The sequence below is a fragment of the Thamnophis elegans genome, chromosome 16 (assembly GCF_009769535.1).
Source record: "Thamnophis elegans isolate rThaEle1 chromosome 16, rThaEle1.pri, whole genome shotgun sequence".
Taxonomy (NCBI): Eukaryota; Metazoa; Chordata; class Lepidosauria; order Squamata; family Colubridae; genus Thamnophis; species Thamnophis elegans.
The window spans coordinates 17,214,259-17,238,600 of record NC_045556.1 but is presented as its reverse complement, the minus strand read 5'-3'; the positions used below and the strand labels follow the sequence as shown (position 1 = coordinate 17,238,600).

Here is a 24,342-nt window from a genome sequence, read left to right as displayed (position 1 = left end):
CAGAGATCATCGGTCAATGCGACCAAAGCGGTTTCTGTGCTGTAACCGGGCCTGAAGCCAGACTGGAAGGGGTCAAGATAGTTAGCTTCCTCCAAGGTACGCTGAAGCTGGAAGGCCACCACCTTCTCAACAACCTTCCCCACAAAGGGGAGGTTGGAGACTGGACGGTAGTTGTTAAGAATTGCTGGATCCAAGGACGGTTTCTTCAGGAGGGGTCTCACCACCGCCGCCTTCAGCGCGGTGGGGAGGTGTCCCTCCCGAAGAGAGGTGGTAACAACCGCCTGGATCCAGCCTCGTGTCACCTCACTGCTGTTGGCAACCAGCCAGGAGGGACACGGGTCCAGTATACAGGTGGAGGCGCTCACAGCTCGCATAGCCTTGTCCACATCCCCGGAGGCAACATCCTGAAACTCAACCCAGAGATGGTCTGCCAGATCATTCCCTTGTGTCTCGGCTGGATCTGCAAGAGTGGAGTCCAGGTCCGATCGAAACCGAGCAACTTTGTCCGCCAAGAACTGTACATATTCCTCAGCCTTACCCTGTAAAGGGTTCTCCGTCTCCCTCCTATTTAGGAGGGAGCGGGTTATCCTAAACAGGGCGGCTGGGCGGGACTCGGCGGACGCTACCAAGGAGGCAATGTGAGATCTTTTGGCTGTTCTTAGAGCCCGAATATACTCCTTGGTGCAAGCTGTCAACAGTGCCCGGCTCGACTCGGACCTATCAGACCTCCACAGGTGCTCTAGGCGTCTCCTCCGGCGCTTTGTCTCACGGAGCTCCTCGGTGAACCAAGGAGGCCTCCGTGGGCCGCTGACCCGGAGGGGCCGTAGTGGCGCAATCCGGTTAAGAGACTCTGATGCTGCCGAGTGCCAGGCAGCAGCAAGAGTCTCCGCCGAACTGTGGGCGAGAGCATCTGGAATAACCCCAAGCTCCGTCTGGAACCTTACTGGGTCCATAAGTCGCCTGGGGCGGAACCACCTGGTCGGTTCCTCCTCCCTACGGTGGGGGTTTGGCCTCCGGAAGTCTAGCCTCAGTAGGCAGTGGTCTGACCACGACAGGGGAATGGTCTCATTTCCCCTCAGACCAAGATCATAACTCCACTGCTCCGAGAGGAATACGAGGTCGAGCGTGTGACCCGCTGAGTGGGTTGGGCCTCGAATTACTTGGGTCAAGCCCATGGCTGTCATGGAAGCCATGAACTCCTGCGCTCCCTCAGAGTGTTCACCGAGCGAAGGCAAATTGAAGTCCCCCAGAACCATAAGCCTAGGGAACTCAACTGCCAGCTCGGCTACTGACTCGAGGAGCGAGGGGAGGGCTGCTGCAACGCAGTTGGGAGGCAGGTACGTGAGCAGCAAACCCACTTGACCCTTGAGGTCCAGCGTCACCAGTAGGGACTCACACCCGACAAGCTCCGGAGCAGGGATCCTACGAGGTACTAAAGACTCCCGGATTACAATAGCCACACCGCCACCCCTTCCCTGGGCTCTCGGCTGATGAAGCACCTGAAATCCGTCTGGGCACATCTCTACGAGGGGGACTCCTCCTTCTGTGCCCAGCCAGGTCTCAGTAATACATGCCAGGTCTGCGCCCTCGTCTGTTATCAAGTCCCGGACGAGGGGAGCCTTGTGAACAACAGACCTGGCATTTAGCGACAGCAGCCTGAGACCAGGGTCCTGACTACTCGCGCCATCTGACCTTGGAGTGGGACTCATAGGGCCGGAAGGAGGGATCTCTGTGATATAGCGAACCCTCCTTCCCCGGTAATGGCCAGCCCTAAAGTCCCCGCCGTATCTGCCCCTCCCTGTTATGACCGCAATGCTCCGACCCTCTCCCGTGGATGTAGTTCCCCCAACCACCCCGGTGGCCCCCGCAAATCCCACCAGGTCCTCCGAATCATACATACTCATTCACTCACTCAAACAGTCCCCACATAGTAATTAAAACACAAAAAATACAACAGTAATAATGATAAAAGTGGGATCATTCATTCAATCTCATACATACTCCTAACATATCCCAAACACAGTAAGAAAAAAGAGAAAAGATAGAAAGATAGAAAAAGGGAGAAAAAAAAAATAGAATTGCGCACTTATTACGTTGTTAAAAAGCGAGTCCAGATAGAGCCAAATGGCTCTCCATAATTAAAGTAAGTAAAATAGGTGGTGTGATTAGCGTCCAGTTATAGTCCGAAGAAGGTATACGGTGGGGTAGATCGTATTCCCCTCTTCTATTGGTCTGGATAAGTCCAAAGAGTCCGGAATAAATAAAGGGGATAGGAGGTAGTCTTCCACCAGTGCTGCTCCAAATAGAGTTCCCAGGATAATAGTGGTGAGTGATGTTACTGATGGTACTCAAAGTCCGATAAAGCTGAGCTAGCAGGTCTGGAGCCAGATGAAACTGAGATAGCAGGACCAAAGGCAGATGGAACTTAGCTAGCAAGTCTGGGTAACCAAACACCACAATCAGATGTGGCTGGAGGTTAGTAACCCACCATAAGGGGGCGACAGATGGTACGTGGAAGACACAAGGCAGAGCCTCACCGAAGCAAAGGGAGGCAGGAAATAAAATACGTCCAGGGAGCCACCTGACTGGGCAGGGATAAAGAAGGGAGGAGGCAATGCTGGGAGGGAAGTAAGGCTGGATGGAGAAAGGGGCCATCCGGAGGGGCTGGTGCAGCATCGGGGGAAACCACCCATCCACTCTGCTCAGTCCCCCCACTGCTCCGATACGTTCTCTCTCCCTCCAAGATGATGATGGTCTCACACAGCCCCAATGAGGCAGTTCAATAAGCCTGGTAGAAAAAGTTCGATAAGCCAGGCAGAGAAGCCAGGTAGAAAGGCGAAAAGCCACCACCGTTGCAGCCGGCGTGATGTTACTCCTCCCACCGCCAAGTAATGCAAACAACTCGCGGAGCCCAAAACCCCAAAGTTGTAAAGCCCGGGGGTGTCTAGAAACGGCGACCCCTGCAAGGGGCTGGGCTGGTCCTATCAATTTTCTCTCCTTCCAAGGCGGCAATAGTCCCATAGAACCCCAGTGCTGTGGCTCAATAGTCCAAAGGAAATCGCCTGGATCGAAAAACGCTGACACGACGCCGCCCCCCCCACTGTCGGATAACGCGGGCGGCTCGCCGTTCACAGACCTTCGAGATCGCACTGTCCGGGGTCGCTCAGAAATGGCGACCCCCACAAAGGTTTGGGCTCCTCGGGTCCCCTGGATTCCGGACATCCCCGGGACCTTCTTCGGGCGCATAAATTTCAAAGTTTTCAGATGTTTTTCCGGCGTTTGCTCTCCTTATCGTCTGGAGCAAAACGCCTGGGCGCCATCTTCCGTTCTCGCACATGCGCAGTCCTGTGAAGTATCTGTGAATATACTTTCTAACAATAATACAGTTTGCAACAATCTAATTCTCATCTTCTGTAAGGATGTAGAGCTACATTTTACCTTGTAATAGTGTGTCCTATCCCTCTTAGAACACAGCATTCTAATACCTTTAATAACTATTTCATCATCAGTTCCTTTGATCAAGAATGTGTGATTGTGTGCTTCAGTTAGGAATGCAGGAACCTTGTATCTTGTACAGAGCAATATAATTCCATTTTTTAAAAATCTGACAGTTAATATATTTGCAGGATCCAATCTGGGTCGATCACCAGGACCAGAAGTTTTGTCTTCCAAGCTTTTAGACTTTTGCTGGAACCCCTCATCAGGGAATTTCTCTCTAGCCTGACTGACCCAGATTGGATCCTGCAACACAATCCAGGGACACCTAAATTAGCCTTCATTTGTGTTAATATATTTCATCAGTAATCCTGTGGGAATGTTGTCTGGACACACATATATGGACAAGAGAAAGCCTTCATTAGCAATAGTGCCAAAACTTTCTGGAGGAATTAGCTACTTCAGTTGTTTCTTCATTTTTCCAAACTATCCTTTTGAAAGGGTTTGCATTGTTCTCACAACCCTGGAATAATTTTCAGCTACAGTGTCATGGCAATAGTTCCTGTAAGCATTAGTGGATTAAAATAATTAAAGAAGCACATCTGTAACCAGGTCATATTTTATAGCCTTTCCATGGTCAAAGGATATGGGCTAAATTATTTATGTATATTATATAGGGACACTGTTCTATGCAGGCTGATCCCATATAACTAAGAACTGTGGTCTAAATCTCCACTTAAATCCTCATCATCATCATCATAGCAACCCATGGCAAGCTGTCCCTTATTTATAATTTGAGTGTCAGCAGTGCAGTTATTAATTTTTTGAAGGTCATTGCAGTCTGCAGCTTCTTTAAGGAATAATCTTGCCTCATCTTATCTAGTGGGAATTCTCTTTTAATGAACTTAAAGTACAGCTTTCATGAGAGTTGCATGTTTTTGGCACCATGCAGTTTCAAACATAATCTGATTAAGCCACAAGAATCTTCTTAATATTTGAAAGAGGTTATTTCCAGAAGCTCTGAAAAGTCAGCAAGCTTGTTGAGCACATAGTAAGGTTTTCTCATCCAAATTATATTACGTTCTTTAATCCTTTCTTTCCCCCTGTCTAATTTACTCTATTGTTAGAAGGTTGGGGTTTCAATTTGGGTATATTTTAATCTTGTTAATGTTTTATCAGATTGTAAAACGTAAGTTGAGATGCAGTGGAACAAAAATTATGGAAGCTGCTAATAAGATAAAAAAAAATCTTCTGTCTGTGACTCTATGTTGCGATGGGCTCAAAAGATTTCAGACCGCCACTTCAATTTTCTTTAGGAGATTTGATGAGAAATTGTTTCCCAGTTATATTTTAACTAAGCCTTAAAAAGCATGGCATTGGAACCCTTTCCAACATGGAAACACTAATAAGGCTGCCCATATTTGAGTGACAGTTCTCCCTACTTTTTTTTACTGTTGCATAACAATCTTGTCAACTTTGCATGCATAATTAATAGATAATCTCAACCTCAAACAATGCAACCGTAATGGTGCTTGTGTTATCTTCATTACTCCGGGCATTGAAATGAATGCCACAAGAAAACCCAGAGCCTCGAATTAGTGGAGCCCTATTAAAATTGTTTGTGTCGGATGTTCCTTAAACAATTCTAGCTAATGTTGCGTGAAAGAAGACAGCCTCTTGATCATAAATATAAGTCAGGATCCAAAGCACCTCACAAATAGTTCCAGGCACTAGAATTACTTTTATGCTAATGGAGGGTGGGGGGAAATGGAAGCAAGAAGACTTTTTAAAAACCAGATTGCGTGATGGAATGGAACACACCCCGGCCTTTGGTGGTACTTAAAGTAGTTCTTGGTCTGAATCTGCTTGAGCTTGTCAGTAAACAAGGTAAAATATTTTTTTAAAAAAATATGTAAATTATTATTATTTAAATAGTATCAGTTTATCAAGTTTGGTTTAATTATTATTATAGCTTTATTGATTAACCTATAGTTCATATCAAAGCACACGGTTCAAACACATATCACCAATAAAATCCTACACAAACAATTTATAATAAGAGTAGGGTAAAATAGTTATCAGATAAGATACACTATAATTTAATATATAAATATGTTAAATAGAATGAAACGCCATAAAATTATATTTCGGTGCCACCCTTACAATCTACCCCATGTATGCAGATCTCAACCGAACCATTTTGTTTAAGTACTGTGCTGTGTTAAATGTTATTTTCAAGCTCTGGCCGCACATAAAGTAAGTTGTTTTGATGTGGGGATCCCAATGGGTCCTTCGTTCGGTATATGGACCAAGGTACTTGCCTCTCACTCCCTTATACAAGCAACATCAAATAGGATGTGAGCCAGGTCTTCTACCTCTGCCGCTCCGCAAATGCAGAGACGCACGTTGTAGAATAGAATCTCCCATATCTGAACATTGTGTTGAGTTGTTCGAATCTCGCTCCCATAAATATTTCCCTAAGATGTTTTGCCAGTTGTAACTTCAAATAGCTGTCTACTTGAAAAGTAGGTTTGTATTTGCTCAGCCGTTTCAAGTTACCCCACTTACTAAGGATAGCTATTGAAACTGTGTGAAAGTTGAAATCAGCACACGCACACACACAAAAGAAGAATTTCAACAAAAAATATGTTACTGATTTCCTCGGGGGAGGAGGGGGGGGGTGAATGATACTTTTCAAATACAGACCACAATGCTACTTTCTCTGTGATTACTGAAAGAGAATTCCAGTCATTCTTTCCTCTGCAGGAACTGCTCTAAAGGCAATTTCAACCTGTCTAATTCTGAATTAGTCACAAGAAAGAGGTCTTAGCTCAGATTGGATATCTTTTGACCTTGGCCTGGTTTCAGTCAGGGAGTAAGCCACAATTGTGTGTACTTAAGATTATCTCATGTTGACTGGGCAATAGCTATTTGACATGACTGGCTAATTGTAACCTACTTCCTTTATTGACAATGAGGGAATAAAAAGAAGCAAGTAGCATGCATGTTTTCACAGTTGTGGAACAGTCTCATTTTAAAGTGGCATTCAACTTAAATATGTGGGTACATTCAAAGCCATAAGTCAAAATGAATAACAAGCCTAAGAGAAATAGGTGACATTTACTGATTTAATTGAGTAAAAATTACTCAAAAAACCCCCTCAAAGAATTGAGGCCTTTGAACTCTGGTGCTGGAGAAGACTCCTGCGAGTCTCTTGGACTGCAAGGCGATCAAACCGGTCAGTCCTAGAAGAGATCAACCCTAACTGCTCTTTAGAACAGTGGTAGTCAACCTGGTCCCTACCGCCCACTAGTGGGCATTCCAGCTTTCATGGTGGGCGGTAGGGGTTTGCTGTAACTCTGCTTTATACATTTTATAAAGTAAATTTACTTCCCTACTTTATAAATCACCATTACTGTGGAACTGGTGGGGGGTTAGAAAATTTTACTACTAACAGAGATACAAAATTTCTGCTTAGTTCCAAGTTGGATCTCCCTGATAATCTTTCATCTGTTGCTTCTCGCCCTGCCCTCAGGTGCTTTGGAGAATAGGTCAACCTCCTCTTCTTTGACAGCCCCTCAAGACATGAAAAAATGCTGTCACCCACAGTCCTTAATTTGAATAGGCTAGACCTCCCTGCCAGAGTACCCTCAGTAATTCATGATGTAGTTTAGATACATAATAGTTTGATTGGTCTGATGCCTGATGATCCTAGATTCTCTCTAGGTCAATTCAGCAATCTTCTCAAGATCTTTTCCCGGTGCCTGGATATTTGAGATCAGGGATGAGGGACAGCAGACTTCAGCTCAAACTGACAAGATGGAGTCATGGGGTTTTAAGGTCTGAAGTTCTGAGGATTTTTGGTTGTTGTGTGCCACCTTGGATCATTGTACGAGATAAACAGCTACTTAACTTCTTTAAAGAAATAAAGCTTTATTTACCCACTCCTGAAAATAACAATATATTCTGTTCTTTCCTCAGATATCTGCATTCAAATAATATTGTTATTGTTCCTGAAGGTGAGTGTCCACATATATATTCTTTGTTCCTTTGACTTTGCTTGTAGTTGGAGTACTGGGGCAGCCAAAATGCCATTAAGTACTATTCAGTTTCAACTCAACACATGATTTTTAACCTTATTCATCATTTATAAAGCATTTATTTTTTATTTATTTATTCAACAGCCGTACACCATGCAATTGCCTTTGATCAATGTAAAAACCTGGGAGATTAAAAAACTGTATTTGCCATTTAGAGAAGGAAATATGTCAGTAATGTCAAGGAAGCATTTTGGCTGAGGTGCACTAGTTTTGATTTTCTAGCATGGCTTCAGCAGAGTTCTTTTTTACTTCCTCTTTTACTGCTTCAGTTGTGTAGGGATTCTACAGAGTGCAGGACCATTCATTCAAATAGATTAAGTAATTGCAGAAAACTGTTGAGAATTTTAGCTGGAGACTTCTTACATTCTGGACATAAATCCAATGTTGTGGCCTGCCAGCAGAGCTGACAGCAGATTTGGACAGCGAGGAGGTTGGGAAGGAACATGGGCCAGTCCTGGAGTCTGGGGAAGGCTCTGATGAGGGCTCTGTGTCGGAGGCAGAAAGGGGGCCAGGGCCGTCTGACAGTTATCAGCTGCCTTGAGAGTCAGATATCAGTGAGGCAGACAAATAGCTGGAGTGCTAGTGTGTGCGCATGTGCAGAGTTGCCAGATGAAGGGAACAACTAGGGAACAAGGATCAACTTGGAGTAAGGCCACAGGTGGATGACGAATGACCCCTCTCAGAAGAAATAAAAGAAGAGCAAAAAGAGAATGGAGTTTGCAAGAGACAATTAGTTTGCTTAATTGGTTGGTGACTCTCTGAGACTCCTGGCCAAGTTTTGCAGATATCAGCCTGTCAGCTCTCCAAGCCAGAGAATGTCTGTGACTGTAAATCCTCCCTTGAAAGACTTTGCTGGATGTAAATGAACAGAATTCATTATAAATTAATGAAAGGGTTTTTTGTCAGGACAAGGTGTTTGTTTCATGCTCTCGGGAAGCCTAGGTCAGAACATCCAACCTCTTTGTACACTAATGAAAGCCCAAATGACTATAGTTGATTTTTTAAAAATTGTTTAATCACCCCAAAGGTGCTTTTTCAAGAAGCAACTGAACTTTCAGTTTTTTCTTTGAGGGCTTTTCTGGTTTTTCTTTGAGGGCATTTCGCTTCTCATCCAAGAAGTGTCTTCAGCTCTGACTGGATGAGAAATGTCTTCAAAGAAAAAACCAAAGAGTCCAGTGGTCTCTTGAAAAAGCACCTTTGGGGCAACCATGACCTGGATGACTGAGAATCTCCATAGACATTTGTTTAATCAATTTATGTGATTGCCCATCTTACAAATCTGATTCTCTTTAAAACTGTACAACCAATAAAAACCTTAACCAAAGACAAGGTCAGACAACATACTATGTCAGTGTTTCTCAGCCTTAGCAACTTTAAGATGTGTGGACTTCAACTCCCAGAATTCCCCAGCCAGCCCTCCCACACATTTTAGAGTTGCATGGTAGAGAAATACTGTATTATGGCAACTGAGAATACCAGGAACCATAAAACCTGCGCTCACCTAACTTCCTAATGTCCAGTGATATGATATACTAGAATCTAGGGGGAATATAAGTTTGTTCCTTCGACATTCTTTCCATATAACTGCTGAAGTAGACTTTTGCACGAAAGGCTGCTTAAAATATAAACGTGCTAATCTGTACAGCAAAATGTCTTGTGTTTTAGGAATAAGCTATTATTAACAGATGTCTCATTTTAATTTAAACATGCTACCTTTTTTTTTCTTAAAGCAATTGGTTCATTGGTTAAACTGCAGTTTCTGGACTTGAGTGACAATGCCCTTGAAATTGTATGCCCAGAGATTGGGCGTTTGCGATCTCTACGCCATCTTCGATTAGCTAATAATCAGCTAAAATTTTTGCCAGCAGGTAAGGCACATGAAGCCTTATGGCTCCTGTATACAATTTTTTTACTTGTTATATAATTTTGAATTATGTTAAATAATATTAGTCAACTGTTCTCAGTGTATGTGTATACTCCTTCCACTAATTGTATTCATTATTGCTGACTTAAAATTAAATGCTTAGTTATGGTGTTAAAATGCATTAAGTTTGCTGCAGGCAGATCGCTTATCAGAATGATTACTGAAACCTTTATTACCTTCTACCTCATTTCCCACATATCAGATAATCTGATATATTGTGCCATGAGTACACATTTTATGGTATTAATTTGGGATGGTAAAATTTAATCACCACTCATTAATATTGTTTAGCTGGAAGTACAATAAATGCAGCACAGTCTAATCATGATTACTTGGAATCATTCTTATTCATTTTTATTTCAGAATACAGTGCAATCTTAAACACAAAGGTGTTTTTTTTTGTAATCCAGCAAGAACTTTATAGTGAATGCTGAATCCTAATACACTACTTCTACTAACAGTTTTCCAAATATAGAAATTCAAATGGACTGTAATTGAAAATGTCAAATGGTGAGCATTTCATAAAATCAATAACTTCTGACTGAAAATTGCCCAAAATGTTTTCAAAATATTTAATTCCAAAGTAGGTATATAGATATGATTAAGTCTCTTACAATTCATGCTGGATCCCTGCAGTATATATTAATATATTTTTCAAGCAAAACTTTGTTTTTTTAGAAGGTAGTGCATGGTTTTTACAGATTCCAAAGTGGGGGCATTCAAAAAAGTTATATTACAGAATGACTATTTGTCTCTTGTGCTTTACTTGGGAAATGGCCTTTTCGATATATAAAGATGCTTGCTTATTTTATCCTCTATTTATAAAAAATATGGGACATTAAACCTTTTCTTCCTATATGTTAAAATCTTTAAGTATGTGATATTTCCGACTCTAAAAATATTGCTGGTTTTAACCATTAAAATATCTGTCGATGTCAAACTGCTGATTTAAAATCAAATTGCTTAAGGTCCCCTACCTTTTCCTTTCCCCCAAATGTTGTTTACGGATTCATCCTCTGCTGATTGTAATAATTCCATCTCTGTTAGGAAATTGGCCTCTAAACCTGCTTCCCTGAGTCTTCTATAGAGCCCTTTCTGATATTGCTTTGCCAGCAGTTCCCGAGCAGGTTTCCTGCTTGCAAATCTTCACTTATAAATCCCTTTTAAGGAATTTCTGTGAGTCTCGTGATTGTGAGTAAATAACTGCATATTCCGATCTAGCGAAGAGCTGGATGCAGCTTATCACTGCAGTTTTGTCACCATTGCCTTGAGCAAGAATACGATTTCATGGAGGGGGTAGGAGTATATTCTTAGAATTTAAATTGCATCTGTTTTAAATACCTGCCCAGGTATTCCCAGACATGGTACTCCCATAGTACACAATTGCTGCAGAAGCTGTACTGTTTGCAGGAGGATTTCTAACAACAATTCAAGATGCCTTCAATGGCTCGGGGCCAGACTATGTAAGAGATCGCTTTTCACAAATAAGCCTCTAGTTACCACGTGTCCATAGAAGAGGTAATGGTATAACACCTCCAAAGCATTTTGCTAAGATAGCACCTCTCCAATGGAAAAAGTTCCCTTTGAGATGAGTACGGCCCCCACTTTAAGGAGCTCTGGCTTGAATGAAGTTAATAATCACATCAATGTAATTATTAATGCAGTTATATCATTTATTGTAAAAGGGACGAGGTGGCTCAATGGCTAAGATGCTGAGCTTTTTGATCAGAAAGATTGGCAGTTCAGCAGTTCGAATCCCTAGCGCCACTTAACAGAGTGAGCTCCCGTTACTTGTCCCAGCTTCTGCCAACCTAGCAATTCGAAAGCATGTACAAAACACAAGTAGAAAAATAGGAACCACCTCTGGTGGGAAGGTAACAAAGTTCCTTGCACCTTCGGCATTGAGTCATGAAAACCACATGACCATGGAGACATCTTTGGACAGCGCTGGCTCTTCGGCTTTGAAACGGTGATGAGCACCGCCCTCTAGAATCAGGAACAACTAGCACATATGTGCTAGGGGAACTTTTACCTTTATTATTTATTGTTGGGTATATTATTGGGAGGGATGACTCAGTGGTTAAAGATGCTAAGCTTCTCAGCTAGAAAACTGGTTCAAGACCCAAGCGCCACGCAACAGGGTGAGCTCCTATTCCCACCCCAGCTCCTGCACACCTAGCTGTTCGAAAGATATGCAAATGCGAGTAGATTAAATAGGTACCACTTTGATGGGAATATAATAGCATTCCATGCAGCCCTGGCATATAGACATGCTGGCCACATGATCACAGAAATGTCCTAACATTGCCTCTCTTGGCCAAGAAATTGAAATGAGCACTGTGCCCTAGAGTCGGACACGACTGGACAGGGAAACCTTGGCCTTAATATTATCTGAAGCGGTAGATAAAACATGCAATTAAATAAAGAGAGATGATTGAAGGGATCTTACAAGAGAAGCTGTTTTATTAGCAGAACAATCGTATATTAATTTTGAACTCCCACCACATTTTGGCATTTCTGCAACATGAGTGTTCTCTTGGATAAATGTAATGACAGCCAGCATAGTATTGCTGGTATTATCATTCTGTCAAAGCTCAGATTCTAATCAGTGCAATTTTAAAATGTGTAAAAGTGGCAGCTGATTATCTTATAGCCTTCTGTTGATGTTTGTTACAGAAGTTGGAACCCCATCAAGAATTTTATTTTTCTACAAGAAAAAAAAACTTTTTAAAAAAATAAAAATGCCTGGAACTAACTTTTGGTGTTTTATGAACACATACTTAATAGATAATTTTTTAAACATCTGACAAGATTTGGAGGTTCTGGATTTTTTTTTTTTTATTAGACATTTGTGACTTATAAAATGTACAAGTTGTAGCCTCATGTAATATTTAATTAAAACAAGCTAAGTTAACTCAGTGAGCATTTGGCATTAGTTTTAATAATTGAAAAGCTTCATGTTTTGCCAACTTTCATGATAAATGAATTAAACAACTTTGGCAGTGACTACCACAGTAAAATATCTTCTCAAAATATCAACTACGTATATTGCAATCTAAAGTTAGCTAGGAATACCAGGTCCTGGCCCCAGTGTCTGATCCTGCAAAGAACAGTATTGATGTTAATAATTGGTTTTCCATGTTACCTTTTGAATATTCTGAATTTGATAGGTGAAGGAACCGTAATCAGTTGTTTTCCACATTCCAAGTTTAATTTTGTCAGACAAAAATCAAGCAAGGACAAATCTGTTCTCACATGTCCTAAGTCACAGTTGACATCCTTAATATGTTATATAGAATCATCTTTACCATCCCATCCTTAAACATCAGATTTCTCCTAATATATTAGGCTTCCTTCTTTTTTACTGTGAAAGCAATCTCTTACAATGTATAAATGTATTGATAATTTGTTTAATGCGGGTCGCAGTGGCTCAGTAGCTAAGATGCTGAGTTTGTCGATCAGAAATGTTGGCAGTTCAGCGGTTCGAATCCCTAGCGTCACATAATGGAGTTCAGTTCAGACAAATGTCCAGTCTCTTTTTGAAAGTCTCCAGTGATGGAGCACTCACAACTTCTGAAGGCAAGTTATTCCATTGGTTGATTGTTCCCACTGTTAGGAAATTTCTCCCAAGTTCTAGGTTGCTTCTCTCCTTGATTAATTTCCATCCATTGCTCCTTTCTGGTCTTCAGGTGTCTTGGAAAATAGCTTGAGACCCCTGCACTTTGGCAGCCTCTCGAGTATTGGAACACTGCTATCATGTCTCCTCTGGTCCTTCTCTTCACTAGACTAGTTCCTGTAACTGTTCCTCATATGTTTTAGCCTCCAGTCCCCTAATATCCTGGTTGCACTTCTGTGCACTTCTCAACAACCTTTTTATAGTGTGGTGACCAAAAGTGGATTCAGTATTTTAGGTCTTACTTTTACCTTGACCCTTTACAACATCCACATGTTGTATCTTCACTTACTTTGACTCAGACCTGACCACTCTGTCATGTCATTCACCTTTTGGACATGTCTTCCTTCAAGAGCCGAGGTGGCGCAGTGGTTAGGGTGCAGGCCACTTCAGCTGACTATTATCTGCAGTTCAGCGGTTCTAATCTCACCGGCTCAAGGTTGACTCAGCCTTCCATCCTTCCGAGGTGGGTGAAATGAGGACCCAGACTGTGGGGGCGATATGCTGACTCTGTAAACCGCTTAGAGTGGGCTGAAAGCCCTATGAAGCGATATATAAGTCTAACTGCTATTGCTATTGCTATTAAGTATAGTACAGTACTATAATAGCAGCTGGTCCAAAATACCGTTTGGATGCCTTGCTGAGAAATTATTTTTCTTGAAATGGTCATTGCAAGTTTCTGTCAAAAGAATCCATTGTTTTTTTTCTGACAGAATTCAGGCAGCTTTCAAAATAATGTGTGGTTGAAATTATTCTGAAGATCGGTTTTGGGTATAATGTTTCTTGTGTGATATGAGATTTATCTCCTATACGTTAAAACTGTATTTGAATTAGCGCATGTCACATTTAAAATTAAAGATTAAGTAGCTTAATTAAATAATCTAATTTACTAGTAATTAATCAATTAGATAAATTTACCCCTTATTGTAACTGCCATTCTGTTCTAGAATGGTGACATTTGATGTAGGATAGTGAGCCAGAGGCCCCAAAAGCTAGCAACAAAAGGAGCATCCACAAAAGTTACAGTTCATTTGGAAGAATATTAAGTTGTCATGGTTTCTTTGAACATTTTCTTAGAATACTGCGTGATAGAGTTCAGATTTAAAAAATCCTCCATATTGCAGCTTAAAAATAACGCACCGGTGATGTCTTTCAAAACCAATACATTGATCACAGTTAATTATACCTAGATATGAAAGCGTGATAGTTTGGCTGTTCATAGAGATGTCTTTTTTGGAATGATGGTTTTGTAGTAAATCAGATTAAGGAAGGTTTTCCTCAGTGGTGGGATTCAAATAATTTAACAACCGGTTCTCTGCCCTAGTGACCAGCTGGGTAGGCGAGGCTCAGTGGTCATGTGACTGAGTGGGCGTGGCCAACTCAACGTCACTCAGGTCGATGGGCGCTTCGCCTTAGCTATTACAATTGAAGGAACTTTGTGAATTAAATGTCACATTTCTTGTTTGCTTACTCCTTTGCATCCTTTAGACTGTTAACACTAATTTGAAATGGAAGAAGTTTAGTTTAGTTTAGTTTAGTTTAGTTTAGTTTAGTTTAGTTTAGTTTATTTGTCTTGTATGCCGCCCACTCCCGAAGGACTCCGGGAGGCTCACAATAGACAAGGGAAGGGGGATAAATAGACAAAGACAACATTGATCCGTTAAGGAAATGCAGAAATGAAGAACAGAGTGAGGTGGTGGTGGTGGAACGTGGTGCCTCTAGCCTTTATATGGGCATGCACATGCGCAAATGGGGCCGTGAGCGTATGCATGATGCTAGCATGAGGGGGGATGTGTGCACACACTGGCCAGCCACTCATGCGGCCCAGTCACCAGTAGACCATGGCTGGAAATGCGCCATGGGCCATGGCCCACAAGTTGGAGACCCCTGCTTTAGAGCAGTATTTCTGCATCAAATGGTATAAACCTACACATTCTGTTTAAATTTCAGTGTCATTTATAGATCTTTGATTAGGAGAATTATGCACTGATTAGCATTTCCTCAAACGTTTCTGCAAATATTAACTCTCATTATCATGTATATATCTGCTGTTGGTATAGAATTAATCTTTCTATGGCTGCTTTCCCATTGAAAATAGCAAATTATTTCCTTCGGTTAAAAAAAACATAAAGGGAGAGTTAATTTATTTGTCACTTTTCTCATTCTATTACTCCTGTGGTTCTTAAGGAATGTAGATCTATGCAGCCATCATCCAACATGTTACTATTAGTCAGATACTGAAAATATTCCATTTGGGAATTTATACAAATTCAACAATAAATAATAAGAATTAGGAGCATGCATATTTTTTTAAATATATATATAGTTGATCTATGATGTCAATCTGGGTGATATACAGACATGCATAAGAAAAAAATGCAATACAGTAATTTAGAGTACATTAAGAGTGAGATATCCTGTAGCAAAATGAATGGACACATTTCAGAGAGGGGTTCATCAAGAGGTTGGAGAGAATAATAGAGGGGAAATGTAGATGTTGAAATGCTGAATAGGGTAAGATTGGGAACTATATCATACCAATGGTATCTTAAATCTACTTTTACAGAAAATATTTGAATTCCGGAAAAGTTGTGTTGGACCGTCGCATGCTCCAACATCCCTTGGGAAATGCTAATCAAGTGAAGCTGTAAAGTTTTTTTAATCTCTTGCTGACGTGTAAAGCTATGTGTGCCTTTTCAATTTTCCTTTCAAGCATTAGCTTTATCAATGGGCTGTTGGCTTTTATGGCTAGATTAGCTGTAAAATGTAATTTACCAGCAAACATAATTGTTTACAAACTTAATTACTGTGGCGTTCAAACATAGACGTTATTGCTTTGGATACTTTTTGATGCAGTGAATAAGGAACATGAGACAACAGTATGGTTTGTTGAAGTTGGGATAAAACGTAGGGCATGAACCACACAGAGCTGCTTTGCATAGTCTGAAATCTGAAGATAAGCCTGGATTGGAATATCTTGTTGGAGGAGTTAGGATCAGCCACAAAAAAAGTGATGTGGTGTACAATAATACTATAAACCAGTTAACATATAAAATCAGTTGTTAATTTGTAAACATTCAAATTCAAATAAGAGAGGACAGCAGATGTTAACAACAGTGGAGCCACCTAAATTTCAACCCATCTATACTAGGACATAAAGCCTCCAGTTCAGAAGTCAACTATCCTTTCTGGTGATGGTGGTAATGCATTGTGCATTGTGAAGCTTCTTGGATGAGAAGCAAAATGTCTTCAAAAGAAAAAAAAAACAGAAAGTCCAGTTGCCTCCTGAAAAAGCACCTTTGGGGCACTCTCAAATGTAGGAATGTGGTTAGTTGGGCTCACTAACTATCTATCCATCAATGGCTCTGTGTGTGTGTGTGTATGCACGCATGCGCATGTTCCAGCATAACTCTGGAACACCTCGAGCAATTTCAACCAAACCTGGTACACATATGACTTACTCTCTGGAAACAAATTATGTGGGGGTAAGACACCCCTAAAACACCTCAGGGTGTGTATTCTGTAGATATAGCCTGTTGTGCCTTAAAATGGCATCTACTGTACTGCCGTAAAATGGCTTCTACGGTGCAGCGCAGTGGAGTTGCCATGGTAATGGCTTCACAGTAGTCCACAAGGGGGTTCCCTCTGGTAAGGGGGATAATCCAACATTAGAAATTACATTTGGTCTGGACATTTTCCTCCTATAAATAAATACCCGTTCAACGCCAGGTTATTGACTAGTCCTACGATAAATGATCTGAATTCTTCCCTACCTCGTATCAAAAGATACAAGCAAACTCGATAGTTATTTATTTATTTTTCTTAAAGGATGCTACAAGCGTGGGATTTGACAACTCTTGGCAATGCACTTAAGAGTCAGCAAGCTGCCTTGAGGAAACTTGAAAAAAGTGTAGCATACATTAAATCTTAACAATATAAAGCACATTATAACCTAGAATTAAGTCACCAAGAATAACCCCGTGGCAAATAAATTCAATAACAATAAACAAATTATGCCATTGCCTGGCTTGTCAAACCTAGCCAGAATTTTCCAGTTAGTTAAATAGATTGGTTCTTGTGAATTGATTCTTCTGTATTATGTTCAGTTGTAATAATGAACATAGGGAATCTGGATGACTGAAGATGGTGACAATCTTTTTAAAATGAGGTAAGGTTAATAGAGCACTGTTTGGCATAGCAGTGCAAATCACCAGTAGTACCAATAACACACACTATGACAACTTAATTATCGGAACAGGAAAGACATTGTCATGTTTTGTTACCGTAATCTCTTCCTCCTGATTAATCATAATTTCCTAAGGCAATAGTGAAAGTTAGTGTTTATAAACAGAAAGAATATTCACTTTGAAGCGCCTTCTGCATAAGCTCCAATGCTAATCCCTGGTAACTTTTTTTTCTTTGATCTCGACCACGGCAAAGCTTATTTTGTTATTAAGCATGTTGGCTCCCAGTGATCCTGCGTCCTCATTCAATAAAAGGCATTCTGAGACAAATGATGGAAGTATCTTAGAAGCAGAATGGAAAAAAATGTGATCATTTTTATTGCTGGAAGCTTCCTGAGGATGTGCCGAGGTGGCGCAGTGGTTAGAGTGCTGTACTGCAGGCTACTTCACCTGACTGCTAGTTCGGCAGTTCGGCTGTTCAAATCTCACCGGCTCAGGGTTGACTCAGCCTTCCATCCTTCCGAGGTGGGTAAAATGAGGACCCGGATTGTTGGGGGCAATATGCTGACTCTGTAAACCACTTAGAGAGTGAAGCGGTATATAAGTCTAACTGCTATTGCTATTGCTATTGCTATGTGCACCACATTGCTATGTGCACCACAACAGCTAGGATTGTATTTGCACAAAATTGGAAAAGTGAAGAGATCCCACAGAGGAGAACGTGATTAGGAAAATATTAGAATGTGCAGAAATAAAAAGATTGACACTGGCTATCAAAGAGAAAGAACAAACCAATTATTATACAATTTGGGAATCTTTTTAGCGGTGTTTAGATAATGGATTGTTTATATAAAAATAAAATAAAAAATTATAATCTAAAATAAATAAATATTATTGCCCCTAGTTTAAAAAACACTGCTAAAAAGTACTAGAATTCAATACCCAGAATTCCTCAATGAGTATTTTTAGAGGGAAGCCCAGAGTTTCACCCATAACTATCACACTTTCCCCCTTATGGTCAGTCTGGTTGATAGTGAGTTTATATATGTTCTGTTCTCTGTATAACAGTGTATTGACACTGCATAATGTAAAGGTAAAGGTTCCCTTTCCACATATGTGCTAGTCGTTCCAAACTCTAGGGGGTGGTGCTCATCTCCATTTCAAAGCCGAAGAACCAGCACTGTCCAAAGACGTCTCAGTGGTCATGTGGCCGGCATGACTAAACGCTGAAGGTTACCTTCCCACCAAAGGCGGTTCCTATTTTTCTACTTGCATATTTTGCGTGTTTTCGAACTGCTAGGTTGGCAGAAGCTGGGACAAGTAACGGGAGCTCATTCTGTTAAGTGGTGCTAGGGATTCGCACCACGGAACTGCTGACCTTCTGATCGCCAAGCTCAGTGTCTTAGTCACTGAGCCACCACGTGCATATCACTAGTTTAGTATCGTAGGAAGTCTTGAGAGTTAAGCATCCCTTTCCAACTCTCATGAATATGAGTGAGTTGCCAAGTGTCTGAATTCTGATCATGTGACCCTGGGGATGCTGCAAAGGTCATAAGTATGAAAAATGCTGGTAAGTCTCTTTTTTTAATGCCGATGTAACTTCAGGCAGTCACTAAATGAACTGTTGCAAGTCGAGGACTACCTGGTGAGGATTCTGACTATGCTACCAGTCTGTGCTCCTTGGAGGTGCAGAATTACCATATTATTCGAACTGTAAGACACACCTTCTCCCCCCTAAAAAAGGGTGAAAATTTGGGTGTGTCTTATACACTGAACGTAACCCCACCCACCCACCGTCCCCCTCCTTTGGCCTCTGCCTCCCAGCAATTTACCTCCGTGTAGCAAATGGGGAAAATGGGGCTTCCAGAGGCTGCAATAGGCTATAGCAATCCCTGCAGCTGAAACAGCTGATGGTCCGGAAGCCCATGCTGAAATTGAAAGCGAAACTTGCTGTGAGACAAATTGCTGGGAGGCAGAAGCAGATTTTTTTTTCTTGTGCTAATCAGGCTGTTTGCTGCTTGCTGCAAGAAGGTAAGTAAATAACTATAAATGCCTATAGAATGTTCAAATTATTAGACTTATTTTTTAAAGACTGTTTTATTACTGTTCTAGACAGCTTAACAAAATGAAGAAGCTTTTTAAAATAAATGCTTGATCTGAAGAGGCCAAGTGCTATTGTATCTCCTTTTAAATAGCAGAGAATAACTATACTTCCAGAAAGCCACATCAATTTTAAGAGCATCTGTACAAGTATAGTCTGAAATGTAACACTACAAAGAGTGTATATTGTCTGTGCTGTTTGCTGTTTGTTGCAAGGAGGCAAATTGCTGGGAGGCAGAAGCAGATTTTCCTCCCCTTGTTTTCCTCTCAAAAAGCTAGGTGCGTCTTATACCTCGGAGCGTCCTATACTCCGAAAAATACAGTAGAAGCAACCTAATTTCACTTGGACAGATAGGTTTTAGAAGTTCAGCCCTTGTCTCTCTCTCATAATAACCTGAGGGCAGATTGCACTGTTTGTCTTTGATGAACGTAGGTCCAGCATTTGGCGTTCCAAGGATAAGCAGAAGTGGAGATTATTTGCAGGAGGACTCTTCTGGCTAGACAACAAAGATGAAGACTCTCTTGGCCTCTCCCTTCCCTGTTGGGGGAAGAAAATCTTATATCAGCACTGCTTCTGGATGTTTGCCAGTTTGCCAACTGGCAGCTTTGAAGGATTTGAACTGGGCGGTCCCTGAGACTAAAAATAGCCTTGAAACCGATGTTTTGTGTCTGAAAATAGCTGGGCCTTTTGCTTGTCCGTCTGAGGTTTGAGTATTTTGTAGGCTGTGCTCTTCATGGTCTCGTGCTGCTGGGCGGATTTTGGGATGACTCAGAAGCTGATCTATGTCTGTACTAAAGATCTGGTCTGATTTGACTCAGAAGACATGATGCTCATCTGCCTTTTTCTTAAAACATCTTTGCAGCTAATAATGATTTCTTAAAACACACACAGTGGCTAAGACGCTGAACTTGTCAATCAGAAACGTTGGCGGTTTGGCAGTTCGAATCCCTAGAACCACGTAATGGAGTGAGCTCCCATTACTTTTCCCAACTTCTGCCACCCTAGCAATTCAAAAGCACATAAAAAATGCAAGTAGAAAAATAGGGCCACCACTGATGGGAAGGTAACAACGTTCCGTGCGCCTTCTGTATTTAATCATGCCAGCCACATGACACGGAGATGTCTTCGGATAGCGCTGGCTCTTCAGCTTTGAAACAGAGATGAGCACCTTCTTTAGTGCTATTGCTATTGCTATCTCCTCCACTCCACTCGTTTACATTTGTCTAAAAACTTTACTCATAAACCTTTTCTTTCTTTCTCCTGCTTTTCTATTATGCAAACCTTTCCACTTGGATCCCACCTAGTTCCTTTCAATTATTCTGTACTACACACCATCCTCCTAATGAACTGTCATTTCTCCCTTCCCCGTTTCTCCTCCAGCACCTGCAGAATAGCCCCAGATCTGTTCCTATCTTCTAATTAGCATAACACAAATGCCGCTGTATTTATTGTTCCCGTGTCTTGAAATATTACTGAATCCGGTTAAAATGGTCCCCCGTTTGCTTGTTTTTCCCTGGGGATTTCAGTTTAGAACTTTAGTGTCCTGGAGCTTCTCTTTCACCATAACACAGCCAATGCGAACCGTCCGATTTCAATTAAGATGTGATGGCTATGATCTTTATGGCAAACCTTGCAGAAAACTATTTTTTTTTCCATATTGTTTTTCGAGTGTTTCCCATTTAGGGATATGTGCCTTTTCCCTATGCCTATCTTTTTCCCTATTGTGTCTAATGGGGCTTCAAATGAAGAGAATTGCTTGCTTATTTGTTAGGGACAGCGATCATAAAATCATTTGGCATGGCTGAGAGTACAGCATCTTCTGGTTCTTACTGCGAAGAAAGTCGGAAAAGAATCTTTGTTAAACGCTACACCACATTTGTACTTCAGAAGAATAGCAATAGTACTTAGACTTATATACCGCTTTGCGGTGCTTTTAAAGCCCTCTCTAAGCCATTTACGGAGTCAGCCTCTTGCCCCCAACAATCTGAGTCCTCATTTTACCCACCTCGGGAGTTGGGAGACTGGAAGGCTGAGTCAACCTTGAGCCTGGTGAGATTCGAACTGCCAAATTGCAGGCAGACAGCAGAAGTAGTCTGCAATATGGCACTCTAACCACTGCGTCACCACAGCTCAGAATCCCAGTAGCTTTCCAGAGGCCAGTACCAGCTTGTGTGAACCTTGTAGGAGGAAAACCATATTAAACTATATATCCAAAAACCAGGCGGAATCTGGTAGCATTACATTTTATTAAAATGCAAAGCTTTCACACTCGCAAAAATTTAGCCTTTTTAATAGAATTTGGTAGCTTGAAAAGGTGCTCCCGGATTCCTGATGTATGCAGATCACGTCAAATAATTCAGAATTTCCATAGTAATAATAACATAGGTCAATCACAACTTGTGCCTTAGGATCAGCAAATCCTCCTGTGGTGTTTGGTGATACACTCAATGGATGCTGCTGCAACTCCTATAATATATAGGTGCTCTTTTTAAAACTTGAATTGGATTTTGAATTGGATTTGGATTGCAATATTTGAGGGGCTGCCTCAAGGAAGAGGGGTCAACCCATTCTCCAAAGCCCCTGACAAGAAGCAATGGATAGAAACTAATTGAGACAACCAATCTAGAATTAAGGAGAGGTTTTCTGACAGAACAACCAGTGAAACAACTTGCCTCCAGAAGTTGTGGGTACTTCACAGTGGTGGGTTTCAAAAATTTTTAGAACCTCTTCTGTAGATGTGGACTGCTTTGTGGGAGTGACTTGCCGGCCATGTGACCAGGTGGGAGTGGCTTGCCGGCCATGTGACTGAGTGGGAGTGGCTTGGCACTTAGCAACCAAAATGTTGGCTCAGAAACTCTGGCATTTGAAGCACACAAGTCTTAAAGCTGTCAAGTTACAAGACCCTTGCACCCCTAACCCTTTAGAAAAAAACCCCAGAGGTGTTCAAACTTGACAGCTTTAAGACTTGTGAACTTCAACTCCCAGAATTCCTCCTCTCGCTCTTCATCTTGATGTGCGGACGGGCGGGGGGAGGGAGCTGGAACCGGTTCTAAACGGCACTGTAGATTTGTGGAACCTCTTCTGTAGAAGACGTTAGAACTGTTAGGAACAGTTACCTGGTACTTCATCTCTGGAGGTTTTTAAGAAGAAACTGGACATCCATTTGCCTGGAATGTTATAGGTGTCAGGCCTCCAGTCATATTCGTTTTAGGATCTTTGGCCTGCCACACTCTGTGTTATTTTACTATGCTGATTCATTAGTGGGGCAATTGGGAGGGGGAATAGTAAGGAATAGAATGTTGTTGTCAAAATAAAACATTCCTTTCTAGAAGCCCAAGGTCATTCTTTGTCTCTGCACCTCTGCACTTGACCGGAACTGGATGGGTAGAACTACCAGCGTGCCAGTAGAAGATATGACCATATGATGAACTTGTAGGTGTGGGGGCAAGATCTGGAACTTTCAACTGGGAGGAAAACCCAGGAAGCTTTCAGATTCAGGTTTTCCATTGTTGGTCCAACAACTGTGGAAAACTCTCTTAATAAATTGGAAATTTGAGGAAAGTTCTGCCTTGGACTCTGATTTAATTTTGGATGATATTTGGAACGCTGACATTAGGGTAGTGATGGCGAACCTTTTAGGCATAGAGTGCCCAAACCAGAAGGCGTGTGTGCACCAGAAACCCAACGACCAGCTGGCTGGCACAGATGTGCACCTCGGAAATCCGACAACCAGCTGGCTGAGCTGGGATGACGGTACACATGCCCACAGAGATGGCTCTGCTTGCCACCTCTGGCACGCGTGCCATAGGTTTATCATCATGGTTATAGAGTGTTCTGTTTGAACAGTGGGTTGGACTAGAAGACCTCCAAGGTTCCTCCCAACTCTGTTTATTCTGGATTTTCCTTGAGGTGTTTCTTGTAAAGTATGAAATGTAACGTCTTTTGGCTGATTTTGTCGTTGTGTTTGTAGAGCTTGGAGACCTTAAAGAGCTGCAGACACTGGACATCTCAACCAATCACTTGATAACCTTGCCTGAAAAGCTGCACATGTGCCTCTCTCTTCAGTACCTCACTGCTGACCAGAATCATCTCTGGTACGTCCCTCGCCATCTTTGCCAGCTTCCCAGCCTCAATGAGTTGTCCATGGCGGGAAACCAGCTTGCCTTCTTGCCTCTCGGTGAGTGCCGCTTTGGCTATTGGAGAATTGAATTCTAAAATATATGGGCAGGGGACTAGCTACGAAAGAGGACAAATTGAGATTATTTTTATATTAGAAACTAATCAAAGTCCTACAGTTTTACATCGTTTGGGTTTATGTTTTCTGCTTAACCAAAGTTTCGGGACACAGTGGTCCAGTGGCTGCTAAGCTTGTCGATCAGAAATGCAAGTAGAAAAATAGGGACTACCTTTGGTGGAAGGTAACAGCATTCTGTGCGCCTTCAGCATTGAGTCATGCCAGCTACATGACCACGGAGAACGTCTTCGGACAGCTCTGGCTTTTCAGCTTTGAAACGGAGATGAGCACTGCCCCCCTAGAGTCAGGAATGACTAGCACATATGTGCGAGGGCAACCTTTACCTTATCTAACCAAAGTTTGCTTATATGAACCCAAAAAATTGATAGGCTAATGTTGAGAGTTACAATACCGCACATCATAAACCAGGATGGCAGGATCCCCAAGTCAGGTTAAACAAAACAGAAAAAAAACCCAAGCAAAATTATTCTTTGTTAGCTAATTTTTAATGAACTCTAAGCTTAACCCAAGTTCACAGTTTGCCAGCTTCACTGAATTCCACTTTGTAGCTGTGGTTTTCAGCCTTTCAGGGTGCCTCCTACATCCTTCCACCAATGATGAGCAATATCAGTTTTTAGATGCTCACTTTATGCAAATAAACCCGACCAATATAAACTGGTGTTTGTGGCAT

The 24,342-nt window shown here is 41.7% G+C and overlaps 1 protein-coding gene across 3 annotated transcripts in view; it reads left to right on the top strand.

Moving 5' to 3' along the window:
* Window positions 1-24,342, top strand: part of LRRC28 (leucine rich repeat containing 28) — a 50,970-nt gene that overhangs the window by 11,153 nt on the left and 15,475 nt on the right. For 2 of the 3 annotated variants that reach the window (XR_004256619.1, XM_032232772.1), the window contains exons 4-6: window positions 7,417-7,454; window positions 9,266-9,403; window positions 23,388-23,594. Coding sequence is in view for 2 of the 3 variants with exons in the window: in XM_032232772.1 (XP_032088663.1) it covers window positions 7,417-7,454; window positions 9,266-9,403; window positions 23,388-23,594 (383 nt within the window). In the remaining variant the exon portion in view is untranslated. Of the gene's footprint in view, window positions 1-7,416; window positions 7,455-9,265; window positions 9,404-9,822; window positions 9,970-23,387; window positions 23,595-24,342 lie in introns of those variants that run through there. The other variant, XM_032232773.1, reaches the window with a different exon arrangement.